The sequence below is a fragment of the Microtus oregoni genome, unplaced genomic scaffold (genome assembly GCF_018167655.1).
Source record: "Microtus oregoni isolate MIOR12 unplaced genomic scaffold, Mior012 000025F_ref0000491, whole genome shotgun sequence".
Taxonomy (NCBI): domain Eukaryota; kingdom Metazoa; phylum Chordata; class Mammalia; order Rodentia; family Cricetidae; genus Microtus; species Microtus oregoni.
In genome coordinates this window covers 24432420-24455279 of record NW_024543084.1, presented here as the reverse complement: position 1 = coordinate 24455279, position 22860 = coordinate 24432420, and the positions used below count along the sequence as shown (strand labels likewise).

Here is a 22860-nt window from a genome sequence, read left to right as displayed (position 1 = left end):
GGTTCCTTGGAGCTGGAGTTATATATAGCAGTTATGTGCTGCACAACATGGATGCTGGGAACAGAACTTGTGTTCTTTGCAAGAGCAGCATGTGCTCTTTATTGCTAAGCCATCACTCCAGCTCCTCTCTTTGAGGTTTTTTTTTTCTTTTTTTTTTTTTTATTGAGAAAAGGAGAAAAAAAACAAGTTTCCACCTCCTCCCAGCCTCCCATTTCCCTCCCCCTCCTCCCCCCCCCCCTACGCCCCCTCCTCCCACCCTTCTCCCCCTCCCCCCACTCCTTTCCCCCTCCCTCTCCAGTCCAAAGAGCAGTCAGGGTTTTCTGCCCTGTGGTAAGACCTAGGACCTCCCACCTCCGTCCATATCTAGGAAGGTGAACATCCAAACTGGCTGGGCTCCCACAAAGCCATCACATTACGTAGGATCAAACCCCCCGTGCCATTGTCCTTTGCGTCTCATCAGCCCTCATAGTTCGCCATGTTCAGAGAGTCCAGTTTTATCCCATGCTTTTTCAGTCACAGTCCAGCTGGTCTTGGTGAGCTCTCAATAGATCAGCTCCACTGTCTCAGTGGGTGGGTGCATCCCTCGTGGTCCGGACTTCTTTGCTCATGTTCTCCCTCCTTCTGCTCCTCATTGGGACTTTGGGAGCTCAGTCCAGTGCTCCAGTGTGGGTCTCTGTCTCTATCTCCATCCATCACCAGATGAAGGTTCTATGATGATATGCAAGATCCCAGACCCAAAAAGATGAACATGGGTTGTACTCACTCATAATTGGTTTCTAGCCATAAATAAGGGTCACGGAGTCTACAATAGGTGAATCTAAAGAAGCTAAGTAAGAAGGGTAACCCAAGGAAAAACATATAGTTATCCTCTTGGCTAAGGGAAGTAGACAAAATTGCCGGGGAGAAAATTGGGATCTTGGGTTGGGGTGGGTTGGGGGTAAGGGGAGATGGGGAGAGAAAAGTTAGAAGGGAAGGAGGTCGGGCCTTGGGAAAGCAGGAGGATTGGGATAAAGGAAGGTTGGACAGGGGAGCACGGAACCACAATTCTTAGTTAAGGGAACCACTTTAGGGTTGGCAAGAGACCTGACCCTAGAGGGGCTCCCAGGTGCCCAAGCTGAGGTCCCCAGTTAGTTCCTTGGGCAGTTGAGAATAGGGAACCTGAAATGACCCTATCCTTGAGCAATACTGACGAATATCTTTGAGGTTTTTATACACTTTTTTTTTAAAATGCTGAGACTTGAAGTCAAGGACCCAATATTTACCCTTGGTTTTGAGGCAGAGTCTCCTGTGTAGCTCAGACTGGCCTTGAACTTCTGATTTTTCTGCCTCCACTGTTGAGTGCCAAGATGACAGGTGTGTACCACCTCCCCTGCTTTCTGAGGTTCTGGATGGAGCCTAGGGCTTTGTGCATGCTAGATGAGTACAGTACCCACTGAATCAGATGGAAAACTGGCTGGCCCTCACTAGGAACAATGCACGACCCCCTTTCACCATAGGATCAAGGCTAGGATGCCATGTTCTGAAGTACTATGTCACTAGGTGTCACTGAAGGCAGGGAAAACAGGACATCAAGACTTAGTCATTGTGTGCCCAGGGTGTGGGAAAGGTGGTTAGAATACTGAGGGCTGTCAAGGACCAGCCAAGTCTTTCCAGCTGGCGCTGGTGCTTCTCACCTGATTGAGTCATCAACAGCTCTGGTGTTGGCCAGAGGAAGGGATGGAAACTACTTGGTTTCCCTCTCCCTTCCTCCTTTGCTCCCAGCTGCATGCTGTCACACCCAACCTTCCTAGGCATCAGAAGACATGGCACCCATCTTTTCTCTCCTCTGACATTACCTCTAGCCCAGGGAATGTCAGCCCTGCCCTCCCCTTTATGGAGCCCTCATTGTACCAGGCAGTAGATGTCCCAACACAGATGAGTGGCCATGACCACTTCTGAATGCATTTCTCTTCCCAATCCCTAATGAAAAGGGGAAATGAAGGTAGCAAGAACCAGGTACTATGGGTAGAGGAGGAAGGGTCTAAGACCTTGGGATCCCCTCTCCAGGCAGGGACCCAGGCACTGCAACAGCAGACACACTAACCTGAGGGTGTTTCTACCTGCCATGATCTCTTTTTAGGTTGATTTTGGTTTGTTGTTTTGGGTTTTTCAAGACAGGATTTCTCTGTCTAGCCCTGACTGTCTTACAATTCTCTTTGTAGACCAGGCTGGCCTGGAATGCAGAGATCCACCTGCCTCTGCCTCCCCTGATTGAAGGTGTGTGCCACCACTACCTGCATGATTTTTTTGGTTTTTTTGGGGGGGTTTTTTTTGGTCCTTTTATGTGGCCCCAAATGACCTGGAACTTGCTGTGTAACCAGGTGGTCTCAAATTCAGAGATCCACCTGCCCCTGTGCTGGATTTAAAGGTGTGCACAGGCTCCACCCAGAAAGATTTAAGTTTTTATTTGTACATGTCCATAAGTTTGAGTATATGAGAACAGAAGCCAGAAGCTGGTATCAGATCATTGAACTGCGGTTACAGGTATGTGAGGAGATCGGCTTGTTGCTTGGGTGCTGGGATCCGAACTCCAGTCCTCATGAGTACCAGCAAGCACTGCTAATTTCTGTGGCCCCTCATTTGTCTTTCTTTTTTTTAAAAAGGTGGGGTCTTGGAGCCGGGTAGCAGTGGCACACGCCTTTAATCCCAGCACTCAGAAGACAGAGGCAGGTGATTCTGTGAGTTTGAGGCCAGCCTAGTCTACAAGAGACAGGCTCCAAAACTACAGAGAAACCCTGCCTTGGAAAAAAAAATGTGGTCTTGATACGTAGTCTAGGCTAACTAGCCTTAAGTTTTCAATTCCCTGCGTCAGCTTCCCCATATGCTGTGAGGCATAGTGTCACTACTTATCTGAGTTTCTGTAGCTCTCACTACATCAAGTAACCCACCGTGTGTTACTTTGTCCCTGCTTTGTCCGCAGGGGCTTTCACTGCTTTGTAGTAAAGATTTCTGAAGCAGAGCTGGACATGTGTCTTTGGCAGCCTCTGCACTGAGTACACAGTTGTGTGACCAGCCATAGACTGTGGCCCACTAGAATTGCCTGGCTGGTTTAGCTAGTGTACCCCATTCCTACAACAAACATGCAATGCTCCTTGACCTTGGCATGGTGGGACAGGCCTGTCACCCTAGCCTGGGAGCCAAGAGAGACAGGATGGCTACAAACTTGAGGCTAGCCTGGGTACTGCATGGCAAGAGCTTGACTCAGAAAACAAGAGGGGATACTGGAGAGATGGCTCAGCAGTTAAGAGCACTGGCTGCTCACATGGCTGCTCACAACTGTAACTCCATGGGTATCAGATATACAAGTAGTCCCCAGACGCACATGTAGACATAAACCTAAATTCAGTCCCTATGACCCACATAGTAGAGAAGAAAGACACCCTCAAGCTTTCTTCTAACTGCCCCCAGCTCCATGATAGGCACGCTTACATTCATAAATCAGTTAATTTTTTTATTTGATTGGGTTGGGACTTTTGTTTGCTTGGTTTTTGTTTTTGTTTTAGAGCCACAGTTTCCTTGTGTAGCCCTGGCTGTCCTAGAACTTGCTTTATAGACCAGGCTGGCCTCTAACTCACTGAGATCCACCTGTCTCTGCTTTCCCAATGTTGGGATTAAAAGTGTGTGCCACCACTGCCCAGCCCTTTTTTTTTTTTTTAATCCTCTGCAGCTTCTGTTTTATCATAGGCAGGGCAACATTTTATCCTACGTTTACCTATGTTAATTTTTCCACTCTATCATAATCTCTTACTATGTTTATTAAAAAACCCTCAATAATCAAAATTCTATTTAAACTAACACTGTTATTGTATAAAATCATTGCTTCAGTTAAACAGTACCACTTTAGAGGAAATCATCTTTATAATAATGTACAGGTAAAAATGCCCAGTAGAACGTATATTTCCAGGAGATGATCATATTTCAAACAAGGCACTAGAGCGCTCTCTATGCCCATTCACACTATGCCCAGACACCAGAGAAAAATAGTGGCGGCAAACATGCAAAGACACAGCAGCAGCAAGAAACATTTTGGGGCCAAAGCTCTCGGGAACGTTGTCTATCCGAGATTTACCCATCAGGGTTTTGTTTCCTGGTGGGCCAATCCCCATCTGCTACTCCTCTGACATGGCCACCAGCACCAGCCTATCTCCAGGTTCAATGAATGAGATGGTCTCAAGGAGTAAAGGTGAAGAGTGACAGGATAAGACACCCAGCATCCTTTGGCCTCCCCATTTAGGCACATATGAACACGTACCAAATATATTTACATGCACATAGATAGTGCTGCACACGACAAACCCAGCTTATCTGCGGGTATTGGGATTGTCATAGTTGTACAGTAAGCGCTCTCAACTACTGAGCCATCTTTTCAGCCCCATCGATGGTGTTTGGGTTTGGGTGTTTGTGTGTGTGTGTTTACATATGTATGAGTGTATTATATGAGTATGTGGTATATAAGGGAATGTACAGGCCAGAGGAGGACATCAGCTGTCCTGTCTATCACTCTCCATCTTATTCCCTTGAGACAGCGTCTCTCTCGGAACCTGGAATTAGGCTGCTGGCCAGCAAGCTCCAGCCATCCTCCAGTTGCCACCTCCTGTAGCACTGGGGTTAGACAGTCGTTGTTACACGTAGCTCTTTATTTGGGTGTTGGGGATCTGAACTTGGGTCCTCATGCGTACACAGCTATTGAGCCATCTCTGTGACCCCAGGGTTTGTTGTTTGTTTTGAAACAGTCTTACTATGTTGTCCAGGCTGTTTGGAAATTCTTGGGGTCAGACAGTCCTCCTGCTTGACCTCCTGAGAAGCTGTGGCCACAGGGACACAATGGCACCTCTGTCTCTTGCTACGTCTCATTTGCACCTGTTTTCTGGGTTAATACTCAAGCCGTCAGGCTTAAAGCAGCCTGTATACAGTGGTAGCGGGTCATTGCTTACCCAGCTCCTTCCTGAGCTTCCACCTCACTCCGTGTATAACCAAGGGACTCACTACTCATGGCTGGAGCAGGACATTTTTCAGAAGGACTTTTTGGTTTGTTGAGGCAGGTTTTCTCTGTAGCTTTGGGGCCTGTCCTGGAACTAGCTCTTGTAGACCAGGCTGGCCGTGAACTCACAGAGATCCTCCTGCCTCTGTCTCCCGAGTGCTGGGATTAAAGGTGTGTACCATCACCACCCGGCTCAGAAGGACATTTTCTATTTCACCCAGGTTTCCATCTTTTCAACACCAGTGTCCCATGATTGAAGGTTCCAGTTGCTGATGGCTTGGGCTTTTATGCTGCCCTCTCGTTCACTGTCCTGGTCTCCAGGCCTGAGTGGTCCACCGGTTTTTACAACATCCATTCTGTGTATTGCAGCAGTCCCCCAGCGGGCGGATCACAGGGTGGTGGACACCATTGACCAGCTTGTCATGCGTGTCATCCAAGGCAGGCTGTCACCCAGGGAGAGAACACTACTTCTGCAGGACCCTGCTTACTGGTAGGCATGCTTATTTTGTCCTTTTTTTTTTTTAATGACATGTTCTTATTTAAAGAAAATATATGTTTTGCCTACATGTATATCTGTATACCATGTTCATGCCGTGTCTAAAGAGGCCAGAGAAGGTGTCAGATACTCAGGAACTGGAGTTAGGAAGTTTGAACTGCCATTTTGAACTGGGTGTTAATTGAAGCTGGGTTCTCTAGAAACACCAAGTACAGCTGAGATATCTCTCCAGCCTCTATTTTATTTTTTGTTTGGTTTGGTTTTGATTTGGTTTGTTTGTTTTCTGAGACAGGGTTTCTCTGTAGCTTTGGAGCCTGTTCTGGAACTAGCTCTTATAGACCAGGCTGGCCTCGAACTCACAGAGCCGTCTGCCTCTGCCTCCTGAGTGCTGGGATTAAAGGCGTGAACCAACACCACCCAGCCTTTTTACTTATTTTTTAATTGTAGCAGATGGGGTCTTACATTGTGGCCCAAGCTCTGCTCAGACTTCTGGGCTGAGGGGATCCTTCTGCCCCAGCCCTGGTTGCTCAGTGGTATTTTGAACATTCTGTGACTCCACACTGGCTGTATGTGAGCTGCTCTGTGACCATTCTTGCTCTACATTGTGCATATAATCTGTTTACATATAGAAGCATTGTGCTTACATGATATGTAGCTGAAGTGAGCTGGAGCAGAAATCAAATGTGGGGCTTTAGCTTCAGCCAGTGTTAAGCAGGGGAGGAGGCCACATGGCCTTAGATTCATGAGGAAAGCTGAGACTGCTTGGTAAGAAGGCACCCAGGTATAGGGACCTAGGGGTGACTTTACTGGAGGGACATGGTCCTAAGAGGACTGACTGCCTCTGCCACATGGACGCTGGGCATCGCCTAGCAGCTGATGATCACCACCAAAAGATTGGAAATAGGCATTGATTGAGAAAGCTAAGATTTGAGGGGAACCACTGTGAAGGAGAGGTGCCCATCTTGACGGACAGAGTAACGAGAGAGGAGATTTAGTGTAGGATATGCATGCATAGTGGCTACTCTCAAGTGGAGACAGCACCAGAACCATGAGACAGGAACTGCTATTAATGGCCCAGAACCTAGTTAGGATACAGTTCACTTAGTGACCTCTCTGCGCCTACATGCAGGGACATACCTGATACATGCCTAGCCTCTGGCTTCTCCTAGCTGTGAAGGGAGATTCCACAATTCCTTTCTTGTATTATTTATTTATTTATTTATTTATTATTTATGCAATATTCTGTCTGTGTGTATGCCTGCAGGTCAGAAGAGGGCACCAGACCCCATTACAGATGGTTGTGAGCCACCATGTGGTTGCTGGGAACTGAACTCAGGCCCTTTGGAAGAGCAGGCAATGCTCTTAACCTCTGAGCCATCTCTCCAGCCCCCCTTTCTTGTATTCTTGACTCTAAAACCAGAACCATGTGGCTGAAACTGCCAAGTTTTTGTGCTTGCTGGAACTGAAATATGGCTCCTTGGTTCAAATACATTTTCATCAGCTTTCTGTTTTCAGTGGTGTCCTCCCCTGCTTAAACCTTTATTTAATTCTTTTTCATAAGTTGATTTCCTCACAGCCTAAATGTAGCTGTCCTAGAACTTACTCTGTAAACTAGACTGGCTTCAAACTCAGAGATCTCCTGGCCTCTGCCTCCCCAGTGCTGGAATTAAAGGTGAGCAATATTACAACTGACCCTAACTTTTCTTTAATTTTGTTTTACAAGTTGGAAGCTTAGTTGAGTGGGGTCTGACCCTTAGTTCATCATTCCCTTTAAACTTTTTCTGTTTTGTTTTGGTATTTTGAGACAGGGTTCTTCTGTAGCTCTTGGGACCTGTGGATCTGTCTTAGAACTTGCTCTGTAGACCAGGCTGGCCTCGAACTCACAGAGATCCACCTGCCACTGCCTCCTGAGTGCTGGGATTAAAAACGTGTGCCACCACCGCCTGGTCTTTTAAACTTTTATCTCCTTGAACGCAAGACTTAGCGCCATTGTACTTCTTGGTGCTCCTTTTCCTCAAACTGTCGAGTTTGCATGTTCCATTACAGAGCTGCGAGAGTGAGCACCAGTAACCACAGGACGCAGTCATAGCCTCTGCCAAAGCCATTAATCCAAAATTCTTAAATTCAGCCTCTGGTAAATTTTTTGACAAGAGCAGAAGGCAGCCACATTTTTCACCAAAATATCACAGGCGCAATCTCTGGGCCACTTAATAATAATCTTTCCCTCTGAAACTTCTTGAGCCAGACCATCCTACATCTGTCTTCAGTGCTTCTACTAGTCTGTCTCATTAAGTCCTGCTTAAAGCATTCAATTGCTTTCCTAATCCAAGGTCCCAAAATCCCTTTCCTACCAATAAGCAGCATGATCAGACCATCATATCAATACCCTACTCCTGGTGCCAGCTTCTGTCTTAGTCAGTGTTCTATTGCTGTGAAGAGACACCATGACCATCCCAACACTTTTTTCATTGTGGTTGTTTTGGTTTTTTGTTTTTCGAGACAAGGTTTCTTCTTTGTACCTTTGGAACCTGTCCTGGAACTTGTTCTGTAGACCAGCCTGTCCTCAAACTCAAAGAGATCCACCTGTCTCTGCCTCCCGAATGCTCAGATTAAAGAGATGTGCCACCACTGCCTGGCTGACCACACTAACTCTTATAAAAGAAAACACTTAATTGGGGCTGGCTTAAAGCGTCAGGGATTTAGTCTAGTCCATTGTCATCATGGCAGGAAGCATGGCAGTGTGTGGGCAGGCGTGATGCTGGAGAAGGAACTGAGAGTTCTGCATCCTGATCCACAGGCAACAGGAAGAAATTGCCACGGAATCTGCCTCGAGATTTTGGTTTTATTTTGTTTTTGTTTTTTTTAATTATTTATGTATTATGTATACAATATTCTGTCTGTGTGTATGCCTGATGGCCAGAAGAGGGCCCCAGACCCCATTACAGATGGTTGTGAGCCACCATGTGGTTGCTGGGAATTGAACTCAGGACCTTTGGAAGAGCAGGCAATGCTCTTTACCTCTGAGCCATCTCTCCAGCCCCTGCCTTGAAATTTTGAAACCTCAAAGCCCACTTGTAGTGACATACCTCCAAATCCACATCTCCTAATCCTTTTCAAGCAGTGCCACTCCCTGCTGATAAAACATTCAACTATGTGAATCTTTGGGAGCCATTATTTAAGCCACCACACAGTACTTAATGACAGTTACCACATTTTCTTCTTTCTGTAGAGTAACACTGGGATGGGACTCATAGTAGCCTCACACGCTGGGCAAATGATCTACCCCTGAGCCACACTCAAGCTTGGTGTTTTTTTCTTGATGGACTCTCACTCTCCCCAAGTCTGGCTCAGCTGACCTTGAACTCTGGCTGTCCTCCTGCTTTAGTGCTGGGGTGGCAGGTGAGAAGCACACACAGGTGTCTAGCCTATGCTTCTCTCTGTTGCTGCCTCTCACATGACTTCTAACTTGTAATGGCAGTAGGGCTTTGCCAATGGTTCCCTCAGCATTTGGGAAACTCCCAATCGCTGTTCTAGGGCTCTTCAGTTGTCACCTCCAGTATCAGCAAAGGGTTGGTCCAGACCTCTGGATACTAAAGTCTGGCTGTTCAGCGCTCTATGCAGAATAGTGTACTGCCTGCATGAAACACATCTCCAGCACATGGTTTTACTTTGATTTTTGAGAGTCTGTGTAGTCTGGGCTTATCTGGAACTTGAGATCCTTCTGCCTCAAGCCATCCCAGGTGTGCCACCTCATCCACCCTCCTGGGTGCTTTACATAGTCTTCAGCTTACTGGAAACACCAGAGACAGTGTGACTGTGTCCATAGCTGTTGGACTACATTGATAAGGGACAAAAGTGACGGGAGTTCCTTCTCTTTCTATGTTACAGCCAGGCTTAGTTGACCCCCAAACAGCATACCTTCTCTGTGTCGAGGAACCCGTGATAGTTGTTTGTGTGTGTGTTTATTATTGTGCTTTGTTTTTGTTTTATGAACTGTTGAATGCCTGTCAGGTGTTCCGTGCTGTATGGGACAATCAAAGAAAAAGGGTCACTCCAGAAAGTAGTTAAGGCTCTGTGGCATCAGGGAGGGACAGTTTTGAAGAGCTGAACCTCAAACACTGTGCAGAAGCACACTTATGATGGTTACACAAAGGTGGTTTTATGGGCAGAAGTTCCTCATACCTTTTCTGAAGGAAAGCATCATACCCCTGCAGCTTCAGTCCTTACTGTGCGCTGTTTGCAAGGTTCTCCAGGTGTGCCAGGATAGTCTTGTGACCAAAGTCATGCAAAGGCTATAAAACTTCTTCAGAAAAACTTTATAGATAACAGAAAACAACCACCATCTTTTATAATGTTTTCTTCAAGATCTAGGTACTTCTAGAAATAAACTGTTTCATTCTAATGTTTACCCTAGATACCATGATTTTACTAGAGTTCCACTACAAATGCCAGATCAAACTGGAGGACACAGGCTCCCGTTCCTTCTGTTGTTTCACATCCAGCAGAGATTTGACACCCTGTACGTGAGGGAGGCAGTAAGGTGACCACCGCAGCCTGGTGTGTTCAGCTGTCCCTAGGGCATCAGACTCTCCTCAGTCTTGCCACACCTGCCTCACTGGCACACAGAAAACTCTGGAAGCACTTGACCACCTAGCCATGTGAAGGGTGCTCCTCTGCCTGCCTTGCAGCTCCTGCTCTGAGCTGACCAAAGTCAAGAAAGAACCAACCAATTCTCACTTACACACCTTTAATCCCAGTACTCTGGAGGCAGAGGATGGTGGATCTAAGTGACTTTGAGGCCAGCCTGGGCTACAAACAAATAAAAAGATAATGGCTTCTTTTGTAGTCCAGACTGGCCTTAAATTCTCTGCAGTCTTCCTTCTTCAGCCTCCCCAGTGATAGGATTAAGAATAAACCAGGTGGATCAAAGCTTTTGACTTTCTTGAGGCACCTGAACAACAGAGGGCTGCAGGCGCCACACTTGGGAGGGCAACTATGCCTTGCTGAGCACAGTACTGCTCTCACGGTACCCTGCTTGTGTCTGTTTGGCAGGTTTCTGTCTGATGAGAACAGCCTGGAATATAAGTACTACAAATTGAAGTTGGCAGAGTCACAACGACTGAACCACAGCTGGCCCATCATGGAACGGAGGCCAACACCAGCACAGTGCGCAGTGCGTGCTATGCTGTATGCACAAGCTGTGCGAAGTCTCAAGCGTAGACTCCTCCCGTGGCAGCGCAGGCGGCTGCTTCGCTCTCAGGGTCCTCGAGGCCTGAAGGCCAAGAAAGCTGCCACTGCCCAGCACACATCCCTGTCCTCAGGCACTCAGCAGAGGCACCGTGGCCGCCAGACTGCAGGAGGCTCCTTACAGGTAAAGCCACCACCACGGGACTCAAGTGATGCTGCCCAGGACTGCCTTCCAGAGCCTGCCAAACCCCATCCTCAGCCCTCCTGCCCTGGAGCCTTGGGCCCGTCTCCTCGGCCAACAGCAGGGGATGACTCGGGAGCCCTGCCGTCCTCTTCTCCCTGCCCCTCTGCTGATGGTAGGTGCTCACCTTACCCCTCCTGTCACCATGCTCATCTGGGTTCCTTGGGATGGTGGGTGGGGGTGCCAGGTGCTCAGGAATCAAGGCCAGGTGGCAGGCTGGAGTAGCCAAAAGAACTGGAACAGTATGGGCACTTGGCCATGCTGTCCTTGATGTTACTCCTGAGCCCCAACTCCTTGATCCAGGTGACAAAGTGCTGTCCAAGTACTTGCTGGGTCTCTCGCACCACAATTACCCTCACATGTGCCAGAGTTCACTCAGGCAAAAGTTTTGTGGAAAAGGACAGTTTTCAGAGAACCAGCACACACGCTCTTGATGTTTTGCTTATTTTTTGGATATGTTTGTGAGCGTTTTGAGACAGGATCTCTCCATATAGGTCTGGACCTCACTATGTAGACCACACTGGCCTCAAACTCAAAGAGCTCTCCCTACCTCTGCTTTCAAGTGCTAAGATGTTTCAAGTGCTTTCAAGTGCCACAATGACCTGCAAGAGCTTACTTTGTTTGAGATAGGGTCTCACTCTCTAGCCCTGATTGGGACTGGACTGGAACTTACAGCCACTGACCTGCTGCATCCTTGTCCCTCTGCCTGGTTTCTACTATATTTTCATCTTGTCTAGGCTGCTTACAACAACTAGCCCAACACTCACACTACATGAAACTGGCTGTTGTGGGGTACACCTGTCATCCCAGCAGGTATGACCTGGGCTTCAAGGTCAGCCGCACCTATGTGAGACCTTGTCTCTTATAATAATCATGATAATGATAACAATAATAATCTGCAGAAATAATTCTATATTATTTAGGAGGGATTAAGAATGTGAGGAGCGGGGACTGGAGAGATGGCTCAGAGGTTAAGAGCACTTCCTGCTCTTCCAAAGGTCCTGAGTTCAATTCCCAGCAACCACATGGTGGCTCTTCTGGTCTGGTGGCATACATGCAGATAGAACACTGTATACATAATAAATAAATAAATCTTTTAAAAAAAGAATGTGAGGAACGGATAGAGGCAGTTGCTAAGTGGCTTCATTGGTTTGTGTTCAGCAATGCTGGCCATTGAGTGCAGGGCCACAGGCCTACTAGGCAAACACCCCCAAGCTGTACCCCGAGACCATTGCAGGTATTTTCAACCTGGTCTGGTCAAATCTACAGGTGCAGGGCCCATGCAGCCCAAGCCCCCCATGGTGTTTCCTTGGATGCCTTCTGTGTCACTCTGCCCCTGCCCAAGTTTGAGGTTAATGATGGCCCATGTGGTCACCAGCAGCTTACCTGTCCTCTGCCCAGTGCTAAATAGCTTTCAGTGGAACACGTGCAGGCGGCACAGTGCCCAAGCCATGTTTCTCTGCTCCTGGCTACTCCAGCAGTGTCCTGAGCTTCTGGCACGGCATCTGCTGACCTGAGCTTTGAGAGTTTGAACAACAGTTTGGCAGCCTGTTGGCTGATGTAATGAGGATGACAGCCAGCCCAAGTGTCCATGGGACTGCTGGTACTTCTGCCACAGTCTGCCTGTTGACTAATTGGAACAAGGAGAGGACCCCAGAGTCATGTGGTACAGGGAAGGATCAAGGGGAGGTGGCTTGACTCAATCTAAGAGCCACAACCACTGCTTTGTTTTATAGTGGATCCAAAGACCATGGAGACTGCTGAGAAGTTGGCCAGATTTGTGGCTCAGGTGGGCCCTGAGATTGAGCAGTTCAGCATAGAGAACAGCACCGACAACCCTGACCTGTGGTATGTGCCTTGTACCCACACAATCTGCCCTCCCCCCCCCCCCACGCCCCCAGCCACACACTGAGCCGACAGGATGGACTTACGCCTTCAGCTGAGCCTGGCCCAGCACTGGCATCCTGTGGGTCAGCCTTCACCTAGATCACCAGGAGACCCGTTGCCCTCTTGTCCCTCAGTCCTCACACAAAGACTGGGTACACCAGCAGCATTTGTGCATGTGCCTCACCACAGGTCGTCAGAGAAAACTCCAGAAACCAGCCCTGAAGAGCCCCAGCTGCTGAGGGAACGCTAACCTAGTGGTGGAAGGCCTCTATGATGGGGGTTCTCCTGGGCTCTTCCAGAGACCCTGTGAGATCTCCCAACCTTCAGTGTACCCATGTGTTCCCAGGACCAAGCCTGGCACTTGGCTTTCCTCCTGCTTGTTGGAGAGCTATGTCATGGTCTGACTGAAAATGCAGTTGAATGTTTGCTGGGTGCAGGAGGCCTGAATCTGTTCATGGTGCTGCACTGGGGTGTAGTTGGAAACATGCAGGTTTGGGCCAGAGCTGGAGCTCAGTTGGTAGACTTCTTGCTTGGCATGCACAGAGCCCTGGTGTATGTTCTCAACACCGGGTAAGCTACATGAAGTAGTCTTACTAGCTCTTGGAAGATGGAGGCGGAAAGTTCAAGGTCATTCTTGATCCATAGGGAACTTGAGGTCCTGCTTCAAAAAGTACAGAACAGAAGGATGGACAGAAGGTAGACAGGCTGGCTTATATATCTTAAAGAACTTACAAGTCCTGTGCAAAGAAAGCATGCTACTCTGGCTGCCTGGGCCTGGTGTGTACATGCTGTGTCCTGCACTCCTCAACCCTGACCCTTGACTCTTTTGCTTAGACTGACTCCTCCCTGGAGACCTAGGGTGCCATGCTGCTGGCCTGTGCTGACCGATGCTTTGTATCAGTCCTTTACTTGGGTTTTTTTTTTCTAATTCAGTGTAGATGACAGTTTGAAAAGAACGTTCGCTGTTCTGGCACTCTGGCTCCTGCACAGCAAACATTCCTATCCACTGAGCCCCATACCCAGACCCCAGTGGGATCTGTTTGTTTTTACGTTGTTTATTTACTCTGTGGCGATGAGTGCTGCCACGGTTGAAGTGTAGAGGTCAGAGGACAGCTTGCAGGAGTTGTTCTCTTCTTTGACCATGTGTGTCCAGGGACCAAATTCAGGTTGTCAAGGCTTGGAGGCAGGGAGTGCCATGTTGCTAGATCCCATATTTGAATTTGTGGGGAAATGGTAAGGGGAGAAGTTTGAGTTTTGCTTTTGAGACAGGGTCTTTACTGTACAGCCTTGGCTGGCTGAAACTCACTGTTAGACTAGCTGACCTCAGAATCACAGAGGTCCACCTGCCTCTGCATCCTGAGTGCTGGGATTAAATGTGTACAGCATTATGCCCAGCTGAAAGTTTGGTTTTGTTTGGTTTGGTTTGGTTTTGGGTTTTTTGAGATGGGGTTTCTCTGTGTAGCTTTGTAGACCAAGTTGGCCTCAAACTCATCCACTTGCCTCTTCCTGAGTGCTGGGATTAAAGGTGTGCGCCACTACGCCTGGCCCAGTTGGAATTTTTAATCCATTTTTTTCTAAAATAAAAAAGTCTGATTTTCCCACTTACGCTTCTCAGCAACCGAAGCCATCTTGTGTGTGCATCTGTCATTGCCCCCTTTGCATAGCCCAGTGCCAAATGCTGCTCTTGCCCAGCACTGCAAAAAATGTCTCCAGGCCTCTTAAGTTGGGAGCGTAGCCCCCAGCCCCCAGGCCTGAGAGTTGTATTTGTCTGGACTCCAAATCCCAGCATGCCAGGTCCTGAACCCTCCTGGGGGTGGGGGAGATCAGGACCCCTCCCACAGGGTATTTAAGATAGCTCCTAAAGGAGAATCAGGTTGTCTCTGTTCCTTCCTCCTGGTAGTCAGCAATCCCATTAAACCTGGATATTTTTTTAATTTGGCTAGTTGTGATTTGGCATGATTGGGATTTTTATGTCGGCAGAAAGCTCGCTTTAGGAAAAATTCCTAACAAGGCCTCTCTCCTTTTCCCACCTGTGTGTGTGTCCCCCTGATTGACTTTGAGTCCCTCACCAGCCCACAGTGTCAGTCATGATACTCTTTTAACAAGGCTGTCCAATAACCATGTGTCTGTGTTCATGAGGGGAACCTCCCTTGGGACCTGTGCTAGGTCCTGCCCCTCCCCCGTGTCAGAAAACTGCACAAATAACATACAGGAGGGTGGTTGATTTGGGGTCATGGCTTCTGAGGTACCAGTTTGTGATCAATCTGGCTTCACTTCTCCCAGTTAGTGGCAAGGCCAAGAGGCACAGCAGGCTTCTGGAGGCCAGGGAGCAGAAGAGCCTATGATGTGCTACCAGCAGCCTTCCTTCTCCTTCTGTTCCATCTGAGTCCCCTGTGGCTGGTGGTGCACACGCTCTGCAGCAGGCTTTTTCCACCTGCTGCCCCACAGCCATTCAGCTGTGCCCCCCAAGCCAAGCTGACAGTCGCCCTGTGCCTTCCCACTGCTTCTGCCTGCCAGCTCTCAAATCCACATTCACTGTCACTGCCAATCACTTTGTACTTGTTAGAGTGTGTGCCTGTGTGGTGTTATGTGTGTATGTCCAGGGGGGTTGGTATATTTTTCTGTATGGACAAACAAGCCAGAGGTTGACGCTGGGATGTCCTTCCCCAATTGCCTTTCCACCTTGGCTTTTTGATTTTTAAGATTTATCTTCTTTTTAAGAGTGTGTGTGACCACGCATGTGCATGCGCACAGTTAAGTAGGTCAGAGGAAACAGTCTGAGCAGACTATTTGCCCTGGGAACCAAATTCAATTCTCAGGCACTTGTGTAGCAAGTGTTTTTACTGGCTGAGCTGCCTCGCAATTTTTTTTTTTTTTTTGAGGTTCTTGGGATGGAATGGGGGTGGAGGCTCATGAATGTTGCATGAGCATCCTGTCTTGATGAACTTCAGGGAAGATTATTAGATTCACCTAGTCCTAGTTCTCAACGCTCTGTCTCCCATTAGGCGGGCTGTGAAGCCAAAGCATGGCCATGCAGAGATCATGTCCTGCTGCTGCCTCTGTGCTCTGCAGCAATGCGTTTTATCCTCAGGTTCCTGCACGACCAGAGCAGCTCAGCCTTCAAGTTCTACCGGGAGAAGGTGCTGGAACTGTGCCCATCCATTTCCTTCCAGTCTACTGGTGAGGTGGGGAACTCAGTGCAGAGCCCCACAACTCGAAAGGAGGGTGAGGGTGAACCGGAAGAGGGGCGTTCCCAGCAGGAGGCTACACTGGAGGGCCCTGAGGTGCTGCCTGAGGAGGAAGAAGATGACGAGGAGGATGAGGGCAGAGAGGAGGCCTGTACCCTCAGACCACAGGCAAGAACTGCCAAGTGTCCAGGCTCTGAGGGCAGCTCCCCCACTGACAGCATTCCTGGAGAGGGGTCTAGGGAAGACCAGGCCAGCACCCCTGGCCTCTCACAGGCCTCCTCTGGCAGCTGCTTCCCCAGGAAGAGAATCAGCAGCAAGTCACTGAAAGTCGGCATGATTCCTGCCCCTAAGAGGGTGTGTCTCATCCAGGAGTCAAAGGGTGAGTGTCCCCAGAGTCCTGTGAGGGAGGAGGTAGCACTCCCAGGGACCATTCCAGATGTGCCAGTGGCAGCCAGTCACCCTGCCTGCTGGCCTGTGTGTAAAGATGGTTCCTAAGTGCCTGGCATAGTGCACGGGGTTTTTTTGCTCTCAGGGCTTAGGATTTGAGTGTCTTTTTGGATTTTGTGGTGGTTTACTTTGAGACAGAACATACATGTGTGGCCTGTGCTGGCCACCCAGCTCCTCCTACCCAGCTCCTCCCACCCAGCTCCCACAAGGTTAGACTGCAGGTATGCTACCACAACCAAGTTCTCCTTGGTGTGTAATGTTTGCAGGGGAGCCCAGCTAGGCCATGGCTGCAGGGCCCTGAACCTATGCTTTGATTTGAAAGTATTTTTAAGCCGGGCGGTGGTGGCGCACGCCTTTAATCCCAGCACTCAGGAGGCAGAGGCAGGCGGATCTCTGTGAGTTCAAGACCAGCCTGTCTACAAGAGCTAGTTCCAAGATAGGCTCCAAAAGCTACAGAGAAACCCTGTCGAAAAATCAAAAAAAGAAAAAAAAAGTATTTTTAACCATTGTGTATTGCCCTCCCAGGTGTTAGCTCAAGACCCACATGTCCAGTAAGAAGAGCTTACAAAGGGCCCCTTCTCTTCTGCTGGGCTCTGTCACCACTGGACTCTGCTAGACGCTCATCCCACCCCTTCCCACCTTGAGACACACCTAGCTTCTGAGTCCCCAAAGGTTCCCATACCTGTAGTGAAGGTGGGAGGACTGCAGCCATTGGACCTTACTGTCCTTGGATACACTTTATGTGTCCCTAGCACTGTTAGTGGATGGCCATTAGCCCAACTGTGACCCTTGTGTCCTGTATCTTGGTGCATGGGGGAGCTGAACCATGCTTCTTGCCAGGAAGTATGTCTGTCTTACCTCAGATGCCTTAGTGCCTTGGGCATTAGTTAGCAGCTCTGCATTGTCTTCAGTGACTTCCATGATGAGCATTTGGTACTCTCCTGAGTTGAGTTCTCAACTGATAGTTAGGATTCCTGAAACTGCCCCTCTGGTGTCCTCTTGATGGAACTAGAAGGATGCAGTACTGATGTGACTTGCTTGCTGCAAAAGAGTTCCTGTGGCCGTGTGAAATAGCCCAAGCAGTAGATCCTGTGCAGGCCAGCACTCTTAAATCACAGCCATATGCAGCCCAGCTCAGCAGACATAGAATGTTGGAGAGCTGGAGGTGGGAAGGGAGCCAGCAACTGACTGATGTGGGCTGTGTCTTCACCAAACAGCATTTCTTTCTGTCTCTAAGGACATGGGCCAATGTTCACTGTGGACAGCTCTCTCCTTTTGTCTTCCAGTCCATGAACCAGTTCGAATCGCCTACGACAGGCCTCGAGGTCGTCCCATAGCCAAAAAGAAGGTGTGTGTGACTGCATAGTGACACTCCCTAGCCCCTGCAGGAGCACGATCGGATTGGTACACTTGATGCCGCTTGTGATGAACCTTCAGACACTTTACAGAGCTGGGTGTGGAGCATGCCCTTGTGTCCCAGGTGTTCAGGCAGCTTGAGGCAGGATGGTTACTTATGTACAGGAATTCCAGGCTGACCCAGGCATCACAGCAAGCCCCATCCCCAAGACAGCAGCCAGGCATGGACATGCCTGTGTCCCTGCCTCCAGGAGACTGGGCTGGAGACGCCCAGTTCAGCCCTACAATATAAACTGTGCAGTACACAGGAAAGTAGTGATTGGTCCACTCACTGGAGAGGCCACTCATCCTCACAGGTCTCTTGCTCAATCTTTCCTGCTGAGCCTTTGGCCTGGTCCTTGCCCTCCTCACAGGGTTTCCCTCACAGGCTCAGCACAGGGCAGCAGCATGCCACACCACTGCCAGGTGCCAGTTCTGACCCTGGGGTAAGGGATCTGGCTTCAAGAAGTCCCACCCCCAGGGATGTTACAGGGAAGCTGGAGGTGAGTGGGGCTCACCATCCCAGGCATCTGGGGTTAGGAGAGCATTTGGGAATCCAGTGCGTGCTGGAGCAGACTGGTCCACCCACCCCTGCCTCTTTCTCTTCAGAAACCCAAGGACCTGGAGTTTGCCCAGCAGAAGCTGACAGACAAGAACCTGGGCTTCCAGATGCTGCAGAAGATGGGCTGGAAGGAAGGCCATGGCCTGGGCTCCCTTGGGAAGGGCATCCGTGAGCCCGTCAGCGTGTATGGCATGGCTGGTGGGGGGACCCTGGGTGCCTTGTGTTGGGGCTAAGCCACAATGTACATACAGCTGGGTCATTGTTTTTAATTAGCTGCTCATTTGGGTGCACAGATATGGCCAACTCCTTCCTCTATAGATCTGGACAGCTTTTTGACCTGATGTTCATGGCCTTGGAATCTAAGCAGCATTTCTGGTAGTTATGGCACAGGTGTTTATAGAAGCCATTACAGGCTGCCAAGGTGGGGACACAGATCCTCAACTCTGTTTGTATATCCAGAGGGCATGTTCCTTAGTGCCAGTACACCCCTGCATCAGGCATCTTCTTGTGTCAGGCAACAAACCCATGGAAGGCTCCAGTCAGGCCTGGCACTCATCTGTGACCCTAACTCTTGGGATGCTGAGGCAGGAAAGGGATTGTGAGTTCCAGGCCATGTTCGCATGAGCTAGTAGCCTTAGTTTGTCTTTTTCTTTTTCACTGTGGCTTGTGACTTACGTTTTTCTTGTTTGATTTTTGCTATGCTAGGGAGAGAGTCCTGGGCCTTACCATCCGTGGCAAGCACTTTGTCACTGAGCCATGCCCCGGCCCTGTGATTGTTTCCTTTCTAGGTGTCTGTATCCCATGACCCTGTGCACCCACCCTTGACTGTTGTTTCTTCTCTGCAGGGGGACTCTCTCAGAAGGAGAGGGCCTGGGGGCTGACGGGCCGGAACAGAAAGAAGACACATTTGACGTCTTCCGCCAACGCATGATGCAGATGTACAGACACAAGCGAGCCAGCAAATAGGTGCGTGCCAGGACCCAAACCAGCACCTGATGCCATCAGAAAGAGTCTGAGTGAGACAAAGGACTTTTCCTGCCTGTGCCCTTCTTTCTGTCCAGGCATGCACAGGAGGAAACTTCCCTCCACAAAGGGGCTGCCTGCTGGTCCCAGGCTTCCCATCTCACCTCCAGTGCCTCCGCTGGGCTTTGAGCATGCTATCATGGGAGCAGGCCATCCTTGGCCCTGCCTGTTCTTGCTCAAGGTTTCTCAAAATTGACAGTCCCTTGCAGGGTCAAGCAGCCAGTACAGACTTGATGATTAATGACCTTGCCCAGCCTACATATTCCTTCCTGTGGACCTCCAGTGGTGTTCTTGTGAAGGCCTTAGGCCTACAGGCCTCATCCTTCCCACTCTTGCCCCACCCCCCTTTTTAAACATTTACTGTGTGTATATGTGAAGCAGGTGTGTTGAGGTGCCTGTGTGGAGGGCAGAGGACAACTTGTAAGTCAGTTCTCCTTCCACCATGTGGGACCCTGGGATTGAACTCAGGGCCTCAGGCTTGGTGTCAAGCACCTTTATCCACTGAGCCCTGTCGCCAGCCCTCATTCTTGGTTCTTGACCTTCTCTCCCACAATGCTCCAAACTCAGTTCTGAACAGCCATTCTCTTCCTGACTAGATCAGAGCCACTGGCGACAGAGATAAGCCTCGAAGCAGCCTTGCCCTTCCTGTACCCTGCCCTGGACGCCTGCAGCCTAAGCCTCGGTGTGTACTCGGCCAGCTCCACATCCCCGGGTCAGGTTCCACCAGGCCTTGACACTGCACCTGCAGCAACTGCTCTCAGGCACCCTTTCCTTCTAGCTTTTGACTCTGTCCTTCATCTTGTTCTTCTTTTGTAGGTGGCTCCTCAGCCTTAGTGCCCAGGGCCTGGTTCTCCACACAGCCCCACCTTCCAGAGAGAGCCCTGCCTTCTGTCTCCAGAGCTTATCTGGGCTCTGATGGAGAGGGAGCCATGTGGATTCTTGCTTTTGAGCAATGGTGTCTCAGCTCCTGCAGACTTCTGAGAGCTCTGCAGGCTGAGGCAGGGGGATTAGGACAAGTTAAAGTCTAGCCTGGCTGTGTAGCAGGACCCTGTCTTGGGAGACTTCTTAAAATCTTAGCCCCAGATGAATACAGCTTACATGCCCAGGACATGCTTGTCTCTGTTCCTGGGGAGTATATCCTGAGGAAAACCCCAGCCTGTGCACTTTTGGCCTTAGTGCAGCTCCCACAAGGCAGTGCTGTGACACTGCTGTGCTGTCTCCGTAGACTCTTTCTGGGCCTCTGGAAGGATGAGGCACTGCTCAGCTGCAATGAATGACTGTCTCAGAGCCCTCCTTGTGCCCAGCACTGCCCATGTCTGCCACCCCTGATCTATGCTGATACTCTCGCTGGGGTCCAGCCTCCCACCACTGGTCTGGTGTCAGCCATGAGCATAGCTGGAGGATCTTGTGTCATAATGCTCAGCTTCTGTTGCCCCACTGTGCCCCTTCTTCATAGCTGCTGCAGTCCCAGGCCCACCTGGCTCTCTTGTCTTGGCAACTCACAGGTCTTTGTAGCTATGAGGATCTTCACTGCAGCTGGGTCACAGTCTGACCATGAACCAGTCTATAGGGTGGGAGAAGACAGGGCAGGGACCCAGGCTGCAGCTTCGTCCTCTGGTCTTTCACTTTTCTAGCAGCTTCCATGTTGACTGTGGGTTGGAGCAGGACCCTGGCCCATGGTGGGCTCTGCAAGTGGAGCACACAGCTTGTCTCTCCAACTTCTCTCCAGGCATCTGCATTTTGTGCTGATCCATTGGGTCTTCAAGATGATTAAGGAATTGCGGGTATATGGCCCTGGTGCCAAGCAAGTCTCCTGTAATCCTGGAACTGAGACTGTCAGGGACCGCCTCCCAACCTGAGAAATGTCATTCTTGGGTTCTCTTCTGGGGACAGGGCAGGTGGTGGGGAGCGGGAGCACGTACCTCACACCTGTCTGTGCGAGCTGTCGTGACCCTCCTCACATACACCATGCTGTCCTCACTCTCCTAAGGCCACCTTGCTCTCCAGTCAGGCTGCTTTGTGGGCAGGGCTATGGAAGATACCTGATGCACATATGTGTGGCCTTATCCCTGTCACAGTGTTTCTCCTGTCATTCTAGTTCCAGGGTCACTTCCACAAGGGCCATGGATTCCAAAAGCTGTGCTGGCCTGGCTTGCCGTGGCTCTGGCATGCTCCTGTTCCTGGAAGTACTTGGTGAAGGTTGGTTCTGGTCCCTGGTAAAATGCAAAAGAACGCTGATGATGTCACACTTGGACGTTGTTGTGTTTGTGAGGATCTAAGATGTCATGGTGTTGTCATGTCAAGTGCTCAGAATAAATGAGGAGCAGACCCACTGCCCGACCCGCCCTGCAGTCACTGAGGCCCCAGCGGGGAGGCATTGGGCGTCTGAGGTCAGCCTGAGTTATGTCATATGCTGTGTGGAAGAACAGGAGATGACTTAGATATAGTGGCTTATGCCTATAATTTCAGCACTAGGGAGACAAGCAGGAGGATATCCTGAGCCACAGAACAAAAAAGTCAGTCCTGTGAGGAGGGGACATGAAAGGTGACAGGGCAGTCCTAGGCCTGACAGGTAAAGGGCCTCTGTAGCGCTGATGACAGTTGTCTCCAGGTCCAGCCCTCATACAGACACTCCCAGGCATGACAGCAGTCTGTCAGCTGAGATTCAGTAACAAGTGTCCCTAGTTGTCTCCAGCCCTCGTGGTGAGTGCTTCCACCCTAATAACAGGCACCTCAGGCTTGATGACAGTCCAGGACCAATGAAGCTACTCCTGGACTTTATGAAATCTCCCCCAGGCCAGACAACGGCTGCTCCCCAGGCCCACTGTACTCTACATGCCCTTATAAAATCCAAAGTCTCTGAGGGCCTGAGAGATTAAGAGCATTGACTGCTCATGTAGAAGAACCTGGGTCAGTTCGAGCACTCACATGGGCAGCTCATAGCTCCAGTTTAAGGGGTGTGACACCCTCATACAGACATAACATGCAAACAAAATACCAATGGACAAAATCAGTAAAAAGGAATAAAAAGTAAAAATTAAACACTGAGCAGTGGTGGTACGCACCATTAATCCCAGTACTCGCAGGCAGAGGCAGATGGCTCTTTTGAGTTTGAGGCCAGCCTGTTCTGGAGAGTGAGTTCCAGAACAGCCAGGGCTACATGGAGAAATCCTGTCTCAACAGCAGACTCTGGTAAAATAAAAATTAATATTTTCTTCAAGTGGGAAGAACCAGGGCACAATCAAAATCAAAGCAAAACTGAACTCCAACTGTGAACAACACCTTGTCCTGTGTCTGGGCTCCTCCGAAGGACTTGGGTCTCTTCTTGGACTCTGCCCTCTGCAGCACACAACTCATCTAGGCTTCAGCTGACTTTCGCTCCACAGCTGCTGTGCTCTTCTCTTGTACCTGGGC

General features: G+C 49.6%; 1 protein-coding gene across 8 annotated transcripts in view; it reads left to right on the top strand.

Moving 5' to 3' along the window:
* Positions 1 to 22448, top strand: part of Sugp2 (SURP and G-patch domain containing 2) — a 31524-nt gene extending 9076 nt beyond the window's left edge. For 4 of the 8 annotated variants that reach the window (XM_041674335.1, XM_041674333.1, XM_041674340.1 and 1 more), the window contains 9 exons: positions 5390 to 5510; positions 10569 to 11059; positions 12681 to 12792; positions 15923 to 16398; positions 17753 to 17814; positions 18471 to 18607; positions 19269 to 19389; positions 20043 to 20128; positions 20263 to 22448. In XM_041674335.1, coding sequence (XP_041530269.1) covers positions 5390 to 5510; positions 10569 to 11059; positions 12681 to 12792; positions 15923 to 16398; positions 17753 to 17814; positions 18471 to 18607; positions 19269 to 19389 — 1520 coding nt within the window. In that variant the 3' untranslated portion in view covers positions 20043 to 20128; positions 20263 to 22448. Of the gene's footprint in view, positions 1 to 5389; positions 5511 to 10568; positions 11060 to 12680; positions 12793 to 15922; positions 16399 to 17752; positions 17815 to 18249; positions 18365 to 18470; positions 18609 to 19268; positions 19390 to 20042; positions 20129 to 20262 lie in introns of those variants that run through there. The other 4 variants (XM_041674337.1, XM_041674336.1, XM_041674334.1 and 1 more) reach the window with 4 other exon arrangements.
* The last annotated feature ends 412 nt before the right edge of the window (positions 22449 to 22860 follow it).